This window comes from Anarhichas minor, unplaced genomic scaffold, assembly GCF_050575085.1.
Source record: "Anarhichas minor isolate MPS153535 unplaced genomic scaffold, ASM5057508v1 ptg000028l, whole genome shotgun sequence".
Lineage (NCBI taxonomy): Eukaryota > Metazoa > Chordata > Actinopteri > Perciformes > Anarhichadidae > Anarhichas > Anarhichas minor.
The window spans coordinates 6794809-6815026 of record NW_027466474.1 but is presented as its reverse complement, the minus strand read 5'-3'; the positions used below and the strand labels follow the sequence as shown (position 1 = coordinate 6815026).

General features: G+C 42.8%; 1 protein-coding gene across 1 annotated transcript in view; it reads left to right on the top strand.

Moving 5' to 3' along the window:
• The window catches only part of mid2 (midline 2), a 103505-nt gene that overhangs the window by 29076 nt on the left and 54211 nt on the right, over positions 1-20218 (top strand). The window contains exons 3-4 of the mRNA XM_076103633.1: positions 8740-9632; positions 9741-9747. Of these exons, the coding sequence (XP_075959748.1) occupies positions 8740-9632; positions 9741-9747 (900 nt within the window). The remainder of the gene's footprint in view (positions 1-8739; positions 9633-9740; positions 9748-20218) is intronic.

The following is a 20218-nucleotide window of genomic DNA, read 5'->3' as shown; positions in this document are numbered from 1 at the left end:
CTAAATTCCACTGAATACACTCAAACAATGTCCCGTTTCTTTCTGGTTTAAATGCTCAGCTGAGGTGATTAGGATAAACGCCATGTTTCAGAGCTTCAGAGTTATGTTTGCTAACACGGCCGCTAATGAAAGTGTTCATACAGCAGTGCTGCTTTAGTCGTGTTAGTGTGTGCACCCTTGATTGGTACCTGTGCCTCGCCAAAATGTGTGAGGGTCTGTGCTTTACCAACATCGCACAAACAGGCCAGCCATTCTCTGTGGGGAGACGTGTGTTGACTCCAGGTATGGTATTTTGTTACCTCATAAACGAATGAATGAAAGCGCCTTGTTTTAGAAAGAAGCAGAGAGAGATCAAGCCGCCATCATGTCGGGCCATGTTTGAGCATTTTCCTGCTACGTAAACTTTTCAAGCTTTTTCTTTTTTCTTCCAGGCAGCTTTTTAATAAGTAATGTTTAGGCTTGGGAAGTAATGGATTACATGTAATGGCGTTATGTAATTAGAACAATATACTACCATGTACACACAATACGACCCTTCATGACACGAGTCTCAGACAAAGATGGACAAGCATGCATTCTGCAGCAGTTTATCAAGGTAGCCGTCACACACAGGTAGAGATAATGGGTGATGTGGCCCATGTTGGTAAAAAAAAATGATTTCACTGCGGGGACATTTTGCCATTATTTTGTATGTAAAACATAAAGGGGAAACAAAATCATACTGCAGTGCAAGTTATTGCAAAGCAGGATGGTTTGCACACTGCTGCTTCAAGTTAAAATCAGACTTTGGATGATAACAGTATTTTCAGATCTGGAATGCATAACTTGTACTGTGCTGTGATTTTGTTCCCCTTTTCTGCTTTATGTACAAAATAATGGCTAAATGTCAGCATTTTCCTTTCTCTTGTCTCTATTTGCACATTTGGTATCGAGGTAATCCAAAAGCATGGGAAAGTAATCAAGTCACGGTATTTTAATATTGTGATACTTGGATTAGGTTACTGAATACCAGGTAACTGTATCGGAATACATTTGTGAAGTAACCCTCTCCTGGTATTGTTTTACTGTTTTAAGTTAGCAAGCTGGCGGATACATTCTTTAATTTGTTACCAGCATCTTTATTCTTTTGCCTGTTTGGAGCTATTTGTGGAATGCTCTCTGCATGACAACAGGTCCACAGCAGATTGAGGTCACAGACTACAAGATGGGCTTGTCAGTTGAATAGCATCTGTCTTTGTTCAGCCCTGAACCACTGGAGAATCACCTGATGGCTCCCACGAATGCTGCTGGCCTTCAGAAGACCCCGAACTATTGTACTAGTGCACACTGGGGTTGAAAAGTTTAACCCAAACATTTTATGATTTGCCAGTTAAAATATAATGTTTTGGTATTTTTAAAAAATACAGAGATTCAGTTGAAATACCAGTGAAGTGAAGCTAGCAAGTTTCTTTGTTTAAAAGAATAATTAGAATTTTTGGGAAGATTGATACCACTCTGGTGTCTGCTGTAAATGTGAAGTTACAGTCAGCAGCCGGTTCACTCAGCTTAGCATGAGGACTGGAAACAGTGTAAAACATCTAGACTGGCTCTATCAGACGAAAAAATAAAATGAAAGCTCATTAATTAGCATCTCTTTTGTTTTATCCGTAACAATTACAAGTTAGGTGTTGCTGCCACTGTGACCAGACAAAACCTACTCGTGTGACCAGTGCCATTTTTTTTATCACAAAATGAAACAAAAAGATATAACGTGTTTATTAGTGAGCTGTAGAGGGGCTCTTAGTCTTAATGCTAAGCTAAGCTAACCGTCCTCTGGCCCTTGCTTCATATTTAGTGTACAGACATGGAAGGCGTATCGATAAAAGTATTTCCCAAAATGTCCAGCCATTTTATCAGTAAGGTACTCTACAGACCTGTGTAATCAAAAACATCAATGGAGTTTGTGTGCTTCTAAGCCAAAACTCCCCTTTCCCAGCTTTCTACAGAACAATACAAGTGTTGATAAATGGGCTCTGACTTGTCCTGTAATCTGTTGGGAGCTTTTGTACTCATTTGAATTCTCCCATCTCTTGCAGAAGAAGTCAATGAGTCACTACCTTTGGCTTGTTGAAAATATTTGTTTCCTAAATAATGTCTCAATTATTTTTCGCCCACTACCAAAAAGCACATTGCAGCAAGAAAAACTGTAACCGATGAGAAGTGATAGCATTTTCCCACAATGACAATCCAAATGGGTTTTTTCCCCTCCAGCTTTAACATCCCTCAGGTATACCATGACAATGTCTGAGGGTGTGTTTTCCAAATCCCCTGCGAAAGGAAAACGGCCGACCCCCTGCTGCTGTTGTTTACTGTCGTCTTGCTCTCCGGGGCCTTTAAACCTCAACTGTGTGATTTACTGCTCATCTTCCTTTACAGTGATAAGCCTATGATTGACAGCCTCCAGTGAGATGGATAGATCCCAGTTACACTCATGGAACAGAGAGTAGTGGGAGTGCTGGTGGAGGGATGGGGTGGCGGTCTGGGGGGTGGATGAGATGAGGGGTGGTACATTCACTGTCAATCTGACAATGAAAACCGGTGATTCACTGTAGAGTCTCACAGTGTTGAGGTTGAGTCAGCTGCCACTGATGGGTCTACTGATGCTGGAGTGACCACGGACTCAAAGTACGTGTGTGTGTGTGTGTGTGTGTGTGTGTGTGTGTGTGTGTGTGTGTGTGTGTGTGTGTGTGTGTGTGTGTGTGTGTGTGTGTGTGTGTGTGTGTGTGTGTGTGTGTGTGTGTGTGTGTGTGTGTGTGTGTGTGTGTGTGTGTGTGTGTGTGTGTGTCAATGTGTTTATTCAGGTTAGGGATCCACATATGGATGTCCATACATGCGCCTTGTTGTTCATACTGTATAATCCACCTTGCACTGAGGCATGGCCTCGCCTGGAAGTGATCTTTTATTCTGCTTTCTACCCAGGGAACGAGTCTCTTTGATAGATTTCTAACATCTGGCTCTGGTTGAACATCAGCATGTCCTTTGTGTCTTTGAAGTTCAATGTTTTCAGTAAACGCTGGCTGGCTTGGGCCCTTTTGTGTGGAGTTTGCATGTTCTCCCCGTGTCAGCGTGGGTCTTCTCCCGGGTTCTCCGGCTTCCTGCCACAGTCCACAAACACATGCACGTTGGATTAATTGTTGACTCACAATTGTCTGTTGGGTTCTGAATGTGAACGTGAACGGTTGTCCGTCTGTAGATTAGATTGAGATTATATAAATCCCCATGTATAGAAAAGGGGATATTCAATAAATGTAATCCTAGAACACAGTGACATATGAAAATGTACATAAAATATGGATTTCAGATGAAAAAAAAGAATTTAGGTGTAAATAAGGTCACCAACATTACTATACAGGAATGCAAGAATCTGAGCTTTTGTGCTCTTGACAATGCTCCTTTCAAATGAAGTATAACTGCTTCAGTGGGAGAGCCCTCGTGTCTTTGGTTCAGGGGTCTAGGTGTGGTGCTTTGTTTCAACCAGCCCCTTCATCCCAACATCATCAAGTGCTCCCGTTTTGGCTCTGCAGCTGTGCCACCACAATTCACGGGGGAGCAATTCAGTTTTTACAAGTGGATTGTTTATTCAAGGATAATCATCTTTGTTCCACAAATGCCTTTTCTCTAGGCTGATGCATGCGTCAACAAAGTGAATTCATACACTTGCAAGTATACACCCAGGGGACCATGTGACTGCTTTTAAACGAACTGCCTCTTTTATCGTGTCGACGTTTGCAAGATTACGAAATGTTACAAACCGTGACATCAGTGTTTTTTATTTTGGGGCATTCTCCAAGGTCATGTATCATAAAGTGGCACTTATTGCATCTAATTGAAGCATAAAAACAATTCTGCACACACATACACTAGATACACATGCAGTCACACTGGGTACTCGCATTGGGCAGCAGTTTGTCAGCACCCGTCATGGGCTTTAAAATGTTGCCCTCCACAGTAGCACGGTAGCTGCTCGATTGTTTAAGACCTGAGCAGGCATCAGATGCATGATTGTAATCTGTGCTGTACTACATTAAGCTCATACAAGTCCTCATTTTGACTATTTAAATAAAGCACCCTATAGCGTGAGACAAACCACAATCAGCGTTCTGCTTTTGGGGTGTCCGACTTGAATGCATTGTTGTCTAAGTCATCAAAGTCATTGGTCTGAAAAGGCTGTCTGTGTATGGATGTGGACTTGCATCTGTTCAAAGGATGTCAGAAGCAAAAGTATAAAGCATGAGCCGATTAGAATTCACCGTCTGTTATGTGGGCGCTAAAGAAAATTATTTATCTAACCCTGCCTCTTCAGACAGACTAATGTGGAGTTGTTGTTTTTCATGTTTTTGCAACAAGAAAAAGCTCTGAATGAGACCTAAGAATCTACATTAATCAGCACAACAATAGATCAGAGTGAGTGCCTCGCAGCTTTATGTCTGTCTGTGTGTGTGTGTGTGTGTGTGTGTGTGTGTGTGTGTGTGTGTGTGTGTGTGTGTGTGTGTGTGTGTGTGTGTGTGTGTGTGTGTGTGTGTGTGTGTGTGTGTGTGTGTGTGTGTGTGTGTGTGTGCGTGCGTGCGTGTGCGCCTGTGTGTGTGTGTATGCCTGTGATGTGCGTGTGTGTGTCTGTGTTTTTCCTCAAGCACCAGCTCAAGCTGTTCTGCTTCCAGATGGGACACTTCACCTTAACAATAATGGCAGAGTAAGAGAAACAATGAGACAGAGAGAGTTTGAGCTTGTAAATGTGTGGCTCTGTGCGTGTGTGTGTGTGTGTGTGTGTATCTGTGCGAGCCTGTCAGCAGAAGAAACGCCTTCACCATGAAGCTAGCGTTTCAGTCCCCAAGTGGCTCAGCCGGCATTGTCTCCCCAGAGTGACACAGCTAAAGTGTAATGGGCCTGGTGATGGTGTGTTAAAGCTCGGTGTTAATTATAACACCGAGCTTCGTTAAACACAGTCACATTAACATCAGCATGAGCGGCGCTGTTGGGCGCTGTCCTCGGGAATAAAGGGAGACTGATTCAGCGTACACATCCAGGATGAGGGTCATGCACTCCACTCTATTGATGAGATGAGCTTAATAAATTGAGGGTTTGTATTCTGTGTCGGTCTCTGTCTATATAGGTGATTGTTTTCTGGTTGTGATTCTGCTGACAGGCGTACAATCCCACAGCATATTTACTGTGATGATGTACGGTTTATTTCTGTGAGTAAGATGGGAATCGAGGGATTTGTGTGACTTCCTTTGTTTTACTTGTCTAACACTTATGAACAGAGAGGCAGGATTTGTAGAAAGTGATTGAAGTGCAATAACAAAAGAATTGATTGACTTGAAGTTTCTCCTTGGTGATCGTTTCAGTACTTTGTTGCATCAGTTTGACCTGATTCCAGAGTCAGTTTCACATGGTACGATGACCTGATGATCTTGAGTCAATGTGTATCCCGAGAGTCTTAATGAATGTGGGCCTTGTTTCCTGTTGTTGACGTATTCCACTGACCCAGCAGTCACACAGAGCTGACCTGTTGCTCAGCCTAAAGCTGCTCTCAGTGACATAGAACTTCATTCTTGGTAAAAATATTGGTCGCACTCACTTTGAAAGTTGTACCATCATTTACTCATTTGATTTTACAGATTATTGTTGTTAAAATAATTAAAATGTGTAACTATAAATCAAAGTAGTTTGTCTTGCTGAATTAACTGGAATGTTTTCTATGTGAGAAACGAAGTATCAACTGAAAAATGGCTGCAGGTTGAATGAAAATAACAAAAGAAATGACGGACTAATGATCACGTGAAGTGTAAAGCCTAGAGGTTTGTTAGGAGAATTTTGTCATATCTGTACCTTGAGCCGACAAGCAGAGGGGCCAGTGGCCTTGCTTGTCATCAAAAGGTCTTGAAGGTTGTCTTTGCCTCCCCTCATCACCTCCCCCCAAATCCGGTTTGGTTATTTCCATTCGTCTGCCCCTGGTTATCAACTAAACATCGAACAAAAAGTTTGGAAATTAGTGTTTGGTAGATTATTTCTCTGTTGTAACAATGCTTCTTGCCAATAAATGTTATACCGTTGGAAAGCCTGTTTATTTACCTTTCAAATGGTGCCCCATTTCTAAGTAACATGCATTTCTGGGATGAGCAGCACAGCTGAGTATTTAAGATATAAGATTTGGCAAATTTTTCATGGGCGCAACCCATATACTCAGCTGTGCTGGTCATCCCAAAAATGCATGATCCTTACAAATGGGGCACCGTTTAAAAGGTAAATAAAGAGGCTTTCCAAAGGTATAAAATGTGTTGCCAAGAAGCATTGTTACAACAAAGAAATAATCTACCAAACACTAATTTCCAAACTTTTTGTTCGATGTTTATGTGATACAGGGGAGATAAATTAGACCCATTGTTGGCGTGGTGAAGCAGAACCTCGCGCTTGCTCATGCTGCGGTTGCTCGCCTCTGATCTCTCTTTATCACTTTTACAGCCAGGCTGTGCGATAACAACCACATAAAGCATCTGATAAATAGCAGCCAAGGTGAATATTGGAGGAGGACATTATGTGCACATGTGCGCGCAGCTTTCTCATAGACAAATACCTCATATACGGCCTCACAAACCCAGCACAATGCCTTCCATCAGCGTAATATCTGCATGATTGGATGTGAGAAGTTATTTGTTTCCTTTCCAGATAATGAACTTTGTAAAGAAGGCGCTGCATGCATATAACTACTTTCCTCAGTTGAGTGCCGTTCCAAGCACTTAGCTGCTGCTCAAACACTTGCTTTGAACACAGCTCAGTGTCGAGGCATGGTTTTTGGTGCAGCAGAAGGGAGGAGACTTTTGTTAGTGCAAATGAGTTTGAGCCTTTGAGCTCTGTTTCTGTATAGTCCTGTCTCCAGCTTGTACTTTGCTGGTCTCAGGGATTATGGGAAGTTGTGTAGTTCTCTATGCATCTGAATTCACCCTACCAAGTGAGGAAAGTGTCACAGCACAATAAAGTTATTAGAAATAGGCTGTGAATGGCAGAGCTAACTCAATATACCATAATATGGGTAATTGCATAGTCGATAAGAGGACAAAGCCACACTTCAGCGTCATGTTTTGACAAAAGTTGTGAATTTATTTGTCTGGAGTCAGACTTAACCGATTACCGTCATATACTTGTTTTTCGTGAAGCTGCAGCGTTTAATCGATTAGTCAATCAACAGAAAATTGATTGGCAAATATTTTGATAATTGACTAATCATTGCAGGTTTTTTCAAGCAGAAGTGCCAAATATTTTCTTGTTTTAGCTTCTGAAATGTTAGGATCTGATGCTTTTCTTTATCATATGAGAGAGTAAATTTAAAATCTCAAGCTTTTGGACCATTGGTCAGACAATAGAAACAAATTGACGACATCACCTTGTGAACTCGTAAATGCAAAACAAAATTCAGCATTTTAATCTTTAGGGACATCAAATTATTTTTGTCTGTATTGACAAAGAACCAGCCAGGCCAAAAATATTGGGATGTTGAACAAAAATGAAATGCAGACTGTGACTGTGTTTAAAGGTGCTTGATTTTCGGTGTTGGAAAACCAGGAAGCTGAATGAACGGTAACTGGATAAACCTACTGATAAGCAGCCACTGTGCACACTCGTATCATTTCACTTCCTTACTTTGAAATTGTGTCTTTAGACTATCTCAAAAATGTTAGTTTCCTTTGTATCTGCTGCCCTTTTCTTGATAGTTTTTTACCTCTGAGTTACAAGGTTTTTCATAGTCCTGTACACGATGACCTAAGCGTCAGAGCTCACTCCCAGAAGTTTAATCCTTGTCCTGGAGGTGAACTTTTTGATTAGTCATAACCAGTAAAACCCAGTCATCCTGAATGACTGGCGCAGAGGGAGACGATGGCAGTCTTTCAGGAACAAACCTCAAACTAATGAAATTGTCACTGTCAGCTATCTGGGGTCGCCCAGTTTAATACTGCAGTTTCACGGTGCCTGCTTTGTTTCTTTAAAAGGATGGGGAGCCACTGCAAGCTGCGCTACTATACAACTGAATCAGTGAGTGTGGGGGTTATTGGTGATTTCTCATGTCAGTGGTTTTAAGGCCACCCAGGGGAGACAGCTTGATATGTAGGCTACAAGTGCTGAGAGTTGGAGGGCTTGGAGAAAGATGCGGAGGATCTGAAATCAATCTTTGTGTATAGCTCAGGCCCCGTTTTCACTGCCCCACTTGAAATTGTTGTTGGGATGATGGTTTAAAGGTTTAAATGTCCTCGGAGTGTTTATTGCTTGATAAGCCAAGCTGATCTTACCAAGGAAGCCATGAAAAATAGACAAAGGGAGATGGCAATGAAATGTACGAGAAAGAATGAAAAGTTAAAAAATGTAAGGTTAAGAGTCCATCTCTGCTAAGCATCTGTCGCTCTCTTTCTCTAGCGTTCTCTTCGCTCCATTTCTTTGTTCTTCTTCCCTACTATTCAGTTAACCTGTATCCTCCCTGGTCGTGAAGTCGTTCCTCTTCTTCTGATACAGCTCTGCATGACTGATTCAGTTAAAATCAGAAATGGGTGAATGGGCAAATTGATGATTTACCTACACTTTCCTCTGTTGCATTCAATAAAAGATAGCCAGGGAACGAAAGTGCAGTAAAGTTGAAGCTCCCACTGTAATTAGGGGCCTACGTATGTGTAGCAGTAAATTCTCATGCATATATCTTTCTTCTTCATGCAGGTGATCTGCCAGCTTCCGTGGGTTTTGATGTCACCTCTAGATTGGTTCAACTGAAGATGGAAACACTGGAGTCTGAGCTGACCTGCCCGATCTGCCTGGAGTTGTTTGAAGATCCCCTGCTCTTGCCCTGCGCCCACAGCCTGTGCTTTAACTGTGCCCACCGCATCCTGGTGTCTCACTGCTCCACCAGCAAGCCCCTCGAGTCCATATCGGCCTTTCAGTGCCCCACTTGTCGTTACGTCATCACGCTGAATCACCGCGGCCTGGAGGGCCTTAAGCGCAATGTGACGCTGCAGAACATCATTGACCGCTTTCAAAAGGCCTCCCTTAGCGGCCCCAATTCCCCCACTGAGAGCCGGCGCCTGCAGCCGCAGCGGCCCTACACCGCCACCATTAGCGGTCCAATAGCTGGGACGATTGGCGGCGGCGGTGGTGGTGGCACAAGTGGAAGCAGCGCCCGCGGCAGCCCGGCCACTTCCAGCCACTCCCACCCGCACGCCAATCACGCCAACCACACCAATCACACCAACCACACCAACGCAAACCACAGCCCAGCTGTTGTTGCTAAAATGGATCCACGCATCAGCTGCCAGTTCTGTGAGCAGGATCCGCCGCGTGAGGCTGTCAAGACGTGCGTCACGTGTGAGGTGTCATACTGCGACCGCTGCCTCCGCGCAACGCACCCTAACAAGAAGCCGTTCACCAGCCACCGCCTGGTGGAGCCGGTGCCAGACACCCACATCCGCGGCCTGACCTGCCTGGAGCACGAGAATGAGAAGGTCAACATGTACTGCTTGGTGGATGACCAGCTCATTTGTGCCCTCTGCAAGCTGGTGGGGCGCCACCGAGAGCACCAGGTGTCCTCACTCACTGAACGCTTTGATAAGCTGAAGGTTAGTCCTCTTTGTCCTTTTCCGTTTACAATGCATGCGATAATGTCATATCAGCAACAATTTCTTTGTACTGCTCTTATATAATGTTGTTTGACTTGTGTGTCACAGAACCAAGGTAAGTCACCATCTGGACAAGATTTGATTGAAAAAGACTTATGATTTACTGTTGAGCTTGGGAGCTTATTCCCATTCTCACAAAGAGTTTGTCATTTATAGCCTGCAACATTGAATATGATATCTTTGTTTGCAGTTTACCAAACAGCAAAATCTTTAATCCATCCATTCCTACCTTGGGGATGTTCACTCTGTGCATTTCTGTTTACTATGAACTTTCAGCACTGCCACAATTGCATCATACCCACTCACACCAGCCTTTGTTTAGCAAGAAGGACAGAAAGACAAATGGGGGAACAGAAGAGAAGGGCAGAGAGAGACGGAGAGCAATAGGAACGCCGTCATTATAATAGTCGATGAGCTGGCATTCCCTGTGGCCACTGAGCTTTCAGAGGCTCTGCGTAAAGTCCAGGACTGCTGAATCAGGGTGAAAAACAAAAGAGAGAGGCACTAACTGGAGCTAATTCCACCACTAAAGACCTAAAGCAGCCAGTCTCATCAGCTGGCCTAAAAACTTTTAGCACAAGTGTGTCTGTTTACATACCTCTTTATGCACCCTTTATCCAAAATAAAACATTATCACAGAAGCTTGCAGTGTAACTGATTTTACACCAGCACAACTAAAATTAATTGATTATTTAAGTCCCTGTCCCCAGGGTGCAAGGGTGTTGCCATGGTTTGATTGTCATGGAGTCAAATGAATGGCATTAAGTAGCACACAGAGATAAAATAAATACTTGAGAAAGCACTACATTGGCGGTTTTAGGGCCTCATCTGTAGAAAAGTGTGTTTGTAGGCTGATTCAATTTTAATGGTTTTACATTTAGGCTTTATTTTGTCACTCTACAGTACAAAATTGTGGGTGTGAGAATGGGCTGGCAACGTTTCCGGAGACGTTGTTAACATTCCATGTACAACAAAAATCCATCACATTGTGTGATTCAGTAAAAATGCAATCCCACGTTCTGTATTATTTATGATTTTTGCTCCCAAAACTTTCTGGCTCTCACTTTCAGTTTTGCATCAATATGTCAGCAAAATTCCACCTGCTCAGCACCTCACATCGACTTAACCCACCGGAGCGCAGAGTTTATTTTCACTAGCATTTACACCTCCCCTTTTCTGCCAATGCCTTCTCTACAGACTGTGGGAGAGTTTACTATAAGTAGCTAGCTAGCTCTCCCCCTCCTTTCCTCTCCACTTCATGGCTAGCTGTGGTTCTTTTGAACGTTCCCCAGTCAAGGCTTTGAACTTGCTTGACTTTGAAATCCCCAATCAACCCCAAATCTGGGAGGAGACCAGCTCCAGTTCAAGCTCCGGCTCAGCTCACCAGCGGCAGTAGCAGCTAACTTATAATCTTCTTCTCACTCGTGGCAAGGCGAAGGAGAGGAAGTCCTACTTGTGCATAGCTAATCATGGAAGATGTAGGTCAAAAAGGGCTGTGTGTCTTCCACTGCATTCTCCCTTTTCTCTGTGTCTTTGTAAGACTAGTATTTAGTGAATCACGCTCTTAATTGTATTTTCAGTCATATGTGACTACAGGTTGTTATTGAAGAGTGTTCTGCAATGCCCCGTTCAGCTCTTCTAATTGGCCACACGTCAGTCCTGCTTAATAATTGCGCTCAGTTGCCTCTGTTTGACCCCGCCTCACTCCATTTGATCTCTGACCTCTGGATTACCCTTCACATTGCTTCCTCTGTCTGCTGTGTACGCTGGGAGCTGCTCTGCCACTAAATGATTGCTCACACATTAAGGGGAAGGTAAGCTTCCCTTGGGTGAGGAGGTCGGATATTTCAGGGAAGAAAATGCCAACAAGTTTCAGCGCTGAAGAAGAATGTGCCGCTGCTGAAACTGCAGGGAAGTGAGTCAATTCCCCAGGCAGCTGCTGAGCAGAGCTCTTTGCTCAGAGGCAAAGACATTTGTGCCTTATAATTGGCAAACCTTGGTAATAGTCTTTTTTTGATCATTTTAAAAGACTGCAGCTTAAAAGGTACTACACTCTAGATTTGTATTTGTTTTCACACCATCAGAGCCACTGAAACCACTTCCAGCTAACATACAACGTTCTGTTATAGCGGTGAATGTCTCATCACCTGCTGCTTTGGAAGAGTCTGTGGTTCATTAGTGTAAGTTTTGTGGCAGCCTAACAACCCCGATCAGCGGCCGGGTAGACAACAGTAAGGAGCTGAAGTGTGTGTTGTGTGCTCTCAGCAAAGGATTTTGGTCTTTTGTCTGTAATGTAAACAGTGTAACCCCAAAAGTGAAATTGCAACATTGTAGGTCTACCACATGACTGGGTCATTAATTAAAAGTTCTACGTTCAGGTTAATTTGCATTTATTAATGCGAAGATGCAAAGCAGAGGTTTTGCAGAAGTACTGAATATGTGATTTTTTTAGTCTCACTTGGATACATAAGTATAGGTGCGTGAGAATAGTGTAGTTGCCATCTTAAAGAATGAACACTGTTGCAAGGGGAAGAAGTCCAATTTCCAATCCTGGAAGATTGTAACTGAGATTGTCATTTTTTCCCTTTCAGGCGAATCCTTTTGTGTTTCCATTTATGTTGGGATCTGTTTGTTAAAGGGCTTTTGGAAAGTATGCTTAAGATCACTCTCTGTACTGAAGCTATATAGTTGGAACCAGCAGCATGTTAGCCTTGTTTAGCACTTAGACTTTTTGTTTTTTGGCTGGTAGCATTTGCCAGGCAATAAGCAGTGACACCAGAACGTTGCTGTTCCCGGCCAAGAGATAGTCCCACACATAACCCTGTGGTTTAGGTTTTTATACAGAGTAAACAAATGAGGTATAAAGTGTGAAATTAGTGTGCTTTAGAGGTGCTGGTAGGCAGATATCGTTAGCTTTTGACAGAGCCAGACTAGATTTCTCCCATTTGTAGTGCTTAGCTAAGCTAACAGGCTGCTTTAGGCCTATATTTACCATGTGACATGATTGGGGTATTGATCTTGTCATCTAACTCTGTGCAAGAAAGCGAGCAAACGTATTTCAAAATGTTGAATTCTTCCTTTCAAAGAAAAAAAAAAAAAAGAACGTCTGAAAAGAGCAGACGCTTGTGAAAAAGGTATGCAGACCAGCAATAAAAGTTCTTGTCTGGTATCCCAGGCTTTCAGTGATGTTGGGCTTGTACAAGTGTGCCGTCAGATTCAGCAAACGCTCCTAGCTTCAGATAACTGTAACAATGACCCGCGTAAACATGAGGAATGCCATCTGTGCGTTAAATATGAGCACATGTTCATGACAATTGCTGATTAGCATAAGTAACGGCCCAATAATACCTCGCGCGTCCTGCCCCATATATCCTATATTGAAGTCCTGCTTTTGAAGATCCATAACTTTCTAACAGCGTTAGCAGCTGAATTAAGGGACCTACTAAAGCCAAGGCAAGGGGGAATAAAACGAGTGCTGTCAATGCCGTGTCACCTGAGGGTCATACTGTCACTGAAATAAAGAAGAAATGGTTGGATATGAAAAACGTTTTGCCGCAGCAAGGCGATTGATGACTGCATTGAAAGGGGGTCATTTTACATTTTGAAATGTTCATATTGATGTTTTTTGTGTTATACAATGGCATCAATAGCCACTTTAAATTGATGGTGATATTGTTAGCCTGTATGAATACATTTAGGGTTATATTAGCCTATAATTGAAATTACAGAGTCAAACAGGATAATGTGATCATGATTATGAAGTGTAATTTATATAGGGTTTATAGTAATGAAATATAGAATCAATTAGTGAGAAACGTGGGCTTGGTTAACACCAGATTGATTACACATGAGGTCTGGACCACTTGTAAATTGTGTTCATTCATAATACAAAATTTAAATTACGAGAAAATTGGTAAATGCTGCACATTCTCCAAAATCCGGGGTACCTACCACTTAATAACGAATCTGTTCGTTCTAAAGGTTCTTGTATGACGCCCATTGTCTGTAAAGTCACCTTGTAGCTCTTGTGCCGACAAGTTTGTGAGCTAGTTCACTCACTTGCTGGCCAGCACCAAAACATCACACAGTAGTCATTATTTGATCAAAGAAAGACACCCGAATGGAAAAAAATAAGTGGCAAGGGAGAAGCCAATAGACGGGGAGAGAGACAGTAAGATGAGAAAGAAACTGAACAAAAACATAATAATAAATGAAGAGCAATGATCAATAGCTCACATCACTAGTTTAAGAAGTCTTTGTCTTCCCTTCTCTATTACTGGCAGTTAATTTACTGACTCTAAAAGGCTCTTGAGGGTTTGAAGTGTGTGTGCTTTAGCATCAAGTACTGAGCTGCCACGGTGGCAAAGCCTACAGTAGGGCTGCTGACATTTGTGACACTCGCACAACACTTGAAAAAAGCAGCAGATAAACTTAAAGACTCTGGATCTTCAACTCTCGGTGGCATCCCATGTGCACTTACCCTTCAGCAATGGGATTTGTTGTGTGTGTGTGTGTGTGTGTGTGTGTGTGTGTGTGTGTGTGTGTGTGTGTGTGTGTGTGTGTGTGTGTGTGTGTGTGTGTGTGTGTGTGTGTCTCCAAGGTCTTGGCAGGTCTCACGCATACTCGTGCCAGATGATAGACTATGTATATGAGAAGAATGAAGAAATATGCAAAACATTTTCCAGCGATTATTGGATTAATTCCTGTTTTGGAAAGAGGCAAGTCATAGCACACTGACACCCCCCCCCCCCCCCCCCCCCCCCACTCTCCTCTCCTCTCCAACTTTTGCTCTCTAACTCTCCCCTCTCTTCAATTCTTTCTGTCCCTCCAGCCATGCTTCTTTCCCTTTATCTTCACCGTTTTCTTCCTTCACACCCCCCTCACCCCTCGTCTTCTACTTTCCCCCCTTCTAAGCTCCTTGAGGCCCTGTCTAACTCTTTTTCTGTGCATCATGCCTGCTCCTGCTGCTGACTCCACTTCCGCTGTATTTACACCCATTTGCTTTGCTAAATCCAGAGGCGAGCTTCTGCATGTGTGCATGATCACGCACACACAGACACACACATCGCATCCATAACCCACAAATGTACGTTCTGACTCTTGCCACAAACACAGATACAGGCAAATATGCGAAATACAGTTCAGCTCACCTAATCTGATTGTACGCCAAACACTAACTATTGATTATAAGAGGAAATCAAAAGGCAGCGATGTCAAGTTCTCAACCAAGCTGAATTCTTCATGCACACCAACTCTTAATTTCTCATCTTTTTTCCTCGTGCACAGTCTGACCCCACACTCTCTCTGCAGCTGTCCTCCCCCTCTGTCACTACTCTGTTTTGCATGCAGCCACATGAACATCATCCTTCCCACCTGCTTTCTGTCACTCTGTTTCTCTCTCTCTCCTCCCTCTCCATCATTTGGCCCCTGGCCAATCTGCCTTGTTTTAGGTAACACCACTCCTCTCCGCCCGCAGTCGCCCACAAACCCACATGCGCTGCTGCAGCAGCATATTGCTGGTGAGAGGGAGACTCATAGCCCTCCAGTGTGTTTGTGTGTGGGAGGGTATATGCTTGCCTTCAAATATGTGTACCTGTGGGCAGTATCTACAGGTGTGTGTGTGTGTGTATGTGTGTGTGTGTGTGCACGCACCTGCGAGCACATGTGGGTGTGCATGTGTGTAGTGGCAGATGCTATTACCTCTGACATATGTGGAGTGATTGGGAGCTGAGTGTGAGATGCCAGGGGAAATCATGGCTCTCTATCTGGAGAACAGTGTGAGATGGAGCACACTTAGTCATGCTGACGGAACCAGCAAGGATGTAGTAGAAAGCTTTTAGAGTCTGTGTGCGCCACTTCTATGCCTACGTGCATTAACATCGGGTAGCGAGCGTGAATGTGTGCGTTTGTGCACGAGCGAGTGCCTGTACTTCACTACTGTCAATGCATCATGCATGTGTTGTGAAAATATGTCACGCCAGCCTATCATGAAATTAAATGGGTCATGAAAAGAAAAAAAAAAGCTTATCAAGTCACTCCCAGGCACTGCATCATGCATATGCACAATTTATGCAGAGAGAAAGTGGAAAGCTTTTAAGAGCTTTGGTGTCTGCAGTGATACAATGCAATGCGGAAAAAGGCATATAACCGGCATTACTCATCTGAGTTTTGTGTGTATGTTTGAAAGCTATGTACAAATGTATCCATCCCCATTTATCCATTATCCATTGATGCCCCCCCCCCCCCCCCCCCTCCCCTTGCTTTCCTTCCATAAAGTCAGAGCAGGGTTCACTTTAGTAGCTGGGTCCTTGTTATTCACAGTTGAGGCAGCTATAGTGTGATACAGATGCACTGCTACAGGATGGTCCATGTGATCTGCTGAAATAAATCAGCTGTAGGACAGACTAAGGGCGTTTATCTGCAAATCAGTGTTGTTCATCATCTTTAAAATTGAGGTCCATGACTCAAGAAAAACTTTAAATTTTCTCTGCAATGTATACTTAAAGGTGCTAAATTCAATATTTATTAAAATAAAAAGATATAGTGGAGTAATGTCTACCTGAGCAGAGAATGAAGTCGCTCTTCCTCTGTGTGGGTTGTTATCTGAGCTTCTCCTAGCTTTGTTGACACAGCCCAGCCGGCCGCGCAGGCTTTTAGTGCATGTTAGTGCATGTGAGCTTGCCCCACTGGTTCATTCATAGCCGGCGCTCTGCACTGCGCTCATACAGCGGTCACAGCTGATGACGCGGTCCCGACCAACTGCGTCGTTGCGGAAAGTGTAGCGCCCACCCTCTGGTTCCTCCTCAGGTTAACACTGTTATCCCTGTCATTACTTTTGCCGTTGTTTGCACTGTTAACACCGTTATCTGCGAGCACCGTTAGCTGAAAGCCGCAGGCTCAGCCATCACCACGTAGAGAGCCTTTGAGAGCTGTTAAGAGTTCATAGAAATGCTCCCAATCTTGTATATAGCACCTTTAATTTATTCACTCAATTACATTTATTTTAAATAACTTGTTTAACTTGTTTGTCTATGAAAGCCTATGAAATATGCATGTTTGGTCTGCAAGCCTTAAAGAATTTCCCAATTGTTTTAGTGTCCATGGAGTAAATCTGTTTTAAGGACTTTTCACACTCCCAAGGATTAAATTCCGAAGTAAACCCTTTTTTCTTTTTTGCATGAAAATAGTCAACTTAAAAAAAAAACTGAATATCAGCACAAAATATCAGCCTGTATCCCAATATTTGACCTGTAAATCCATACTGGTTGAACCCTGCTCGATTTTCCACCCCCTCTTTCTTTTTCATCTGCCTTTTTGACACTTCTTTTTTTTTTGGCCTTTTTTACGAGGCTTGAAACTGAAATTCAGGCAGTTGAAGGCTTGTGCTGCGTGTATTTTAGTGTAAAGCTGTTGGAAGCTGACAACATAGCAAAGCTTAGCTGAGCCTCTGACTCTTTTGACACTCAAGAAAAATCGTTTTAACTAAGAAGCTGATAAATACAACTTTTGGATTTGTGTGGCATCCACCCTAAAAACATACTATATGTATATTTACGATGCATCGGAGCATGCCTGAATTTACATGTATGTTGTGTCTGTTCTTAAAAAATGATGTGCCGTCTCTCTTTGTTGCTTTATTCATGTATCCACTGTTCAACATGGTTTGTCATAATGCACAGCAAATCATAAAACCCATCACTATTTATGTGTTTTAGTCAGATGTCTTGCAGCTACACACCACAACGTAAGAGGATTTACACATTAACCAACAATGAAACTCATCTATGCATGCTGATGTTATCTTTGCACTGGCTTCTAAGCATTTTGATCCCAACCCTTCATATAGTGCCACATTATTTGGCTGTAATATCTGATGAGTAAGCACTCCCTGGTATTAATGTGCAACAATCCCGAGCACAGATCACATTTATATGAGGGAAAGGGAGGGGCTATGCTTCGGGAAACTGATGACACATGCAGTCTCTAAACATTACTTGATTTAGAAATTACATTTCACTGTTCCTGTGGGACTTGGAAACATGTAAAAAGCTTCCACTAAAATCCACTAATTTTAATCATACCAGAGATTTTTCAGGTCCTTCAGAAGCTGTTTTGGTTTGTGGCTCAGGGACAGTGGACAAGACAATGAAGCATAACAGGAATATTTATACTGACTCTGGAATGTCAGACAGAAGTACACAGAAGTATGTATGTGTGCATGTATACACACAGAGGCTGAAGGCACATTGGGTGACTGTCTGTTGTCTCATTTGTGGCATGTTTTTGGTGTCTGTGCACACACACTTCCTTTTTGCATGCTGCTGTGTGCGTGATGAGTTCTGTGTCCTGTTGTGAGGCTGCCAGGCAGAAACAGTGTGTCGCCACTGGGAAAACACTTAGTTTGACCTAACGACACCAGTGTGAGATCAACAGCAGGTCTTCACTGGCCTGAGGACAACGGGGACCTCTGGTTCATCCTCAAACTTAAAATAACCCCGGTGGTTAATATTCTCTGAGCTTCACTCAGGGAACAGTAATCATAGGTTAATAATTAATAATATTTTCCAGCATTGAATCATCTCTATTATCTAAATTTTGAAGAGTGAATTTCAAGCAATTGTACTGGATATTCAGCCTATAACCACAGTCAGTTGTTCTAAAATTAAATATGCACTTTGTGACTTTTAAAGTGTGCATTTTAAGCTGCTTCATAAATATTTGTACATTAACAATGGATGTAATAACTGTGTATAATGTGAAAGGTGTCATTTATTGAGGCAAATCCACAGATAATTATCACCTAACTTTGCAGTTCCCATCAGCTCTACGAGAATCTTTCAACTCATTGTTTTGTTTAAATGGCCCCCAACTTGTTTTGGCTCACTCTCTTCGCTCTCATCTGTGTAATTTTCGGCCATAGCAGGCAACGTTCTGACTCACTGTACGCTACCTGCCCAGCACCAAATAGCAGACATACAAAGCTAGCGACTAGCTGGTGGACATAGGGGAGCATTTAGCGGCTAATGTGCCAGATATTTCCCTCAGGAGTGGGTGGAGACCAAAATAGAGCTGAAATTGCTATTGTTGCTCCGTGTCTCCTGGGTGTATAAATGGGAAACTGTTTGCTAACATGTCCACTATATCATCTCTACAGGGTGGTAATATATGAGTGTTGTGTTTTCATCATCAATTATCCTGCCAGTTTAAAGATTTAGTCACTCCAGAAAATGGTAGCGCCAGAAGCTTGCTGACTGAACATTGCTAGCTAAACCAGTGCAAACCTGCGTCATTGATGGAAGTGTGACTCCGCCTGAAGGATAGAAACTTAAAAGCACCCAGTAGGTCCTTTGCCTAGTTCATCTAGTCATGTGGGTTGAAATCAGGTTACAAACTCTTTTTGCGGTTGATAACTGGTGGCAAAACAAGCCTCATTTGCATCATTCCCTCTAATCTAGGAAAGAATGTTTAACTACTTGGTGATAGTCGCTCTCGATAGTCATTCTCATTATGGAGTGCTTTTCATTTTTGGAAGGCAGTGGCTCTGTCCACTTCAGTTTTGGCTCCAAGACAGCTGATTTCCTTTTTTTTTGCAGCTTCACTGTTGCAACTGCTTGTAATGTAAATCGCATAATTTCCCTTTCAGCAGAGAGATGAAGAACTCAATGACACTGGGTGCTTAGAGCGCTAAATTACCCAAACTGGACGTAGGCCAAATACGCACAGCTCCTCGAGTTAGTGAGGAAGCAACCTTGCCTATCTGCTTACAGTCACACTTTGCTCAACATCATCTCATAAATTGAGTTATGTTTTTGTCTTTCATGTCACTGATGCAGCAACAAGACAGCTTAAGCAATCCCAATACATTAACAGCGAAGATTGCTTCTCTGTGAAGGCCAGTCAGCGAGGAATAAGTTAGCTTAGTTCAAAATCACAAGAGTTTAGGGAAAGAAACGTGAAATATGGGAGAAGAGTTGATCAAAAAGAAATGTTGGCTAATGTTAAACTGATGAATTCCCTTGAAAAAGCCCCAACTGTTCCCCAAATGGCTCTTCCCCATGGGCAGTCTTTGTTTAATAATTTAATTGACTTCCAGTTTACAGCAGCAGACAAAGTTTCCCTACAGGAAAAAGTTTAGCATTGGATATTCAGGTTTGATTAAAATTCGTATTCTTTTGTACAAGTGTAGGACTGTGAAATGGAAAGATAGATGGAGAAACCCAAGTGATTGTTTGGTTCAAGCAATATGCAAGAATGTTTTGGATGTTTAAAAATGTCATTGAAATGTTGAGGGTACATTCTTTTTAAGTTGCCTTAAGTTGTCCCATCTCTGTAGCGTAACATATCTCGCATCCATAAAGTTGTCTTTGTGTGTGTTGTTTTGGCTGGCTGAGGAGAATTTCAGTCTCCCACACTGTTCTCCAGCATCTCGCTCCGTCTCAGACACACAGCTGCCTCGGACAGAAATGTTCTTCATTCCATTCCCATGAATCTCTGGCTTCCTGAAACAAGCACATTGTCTCTCAAAG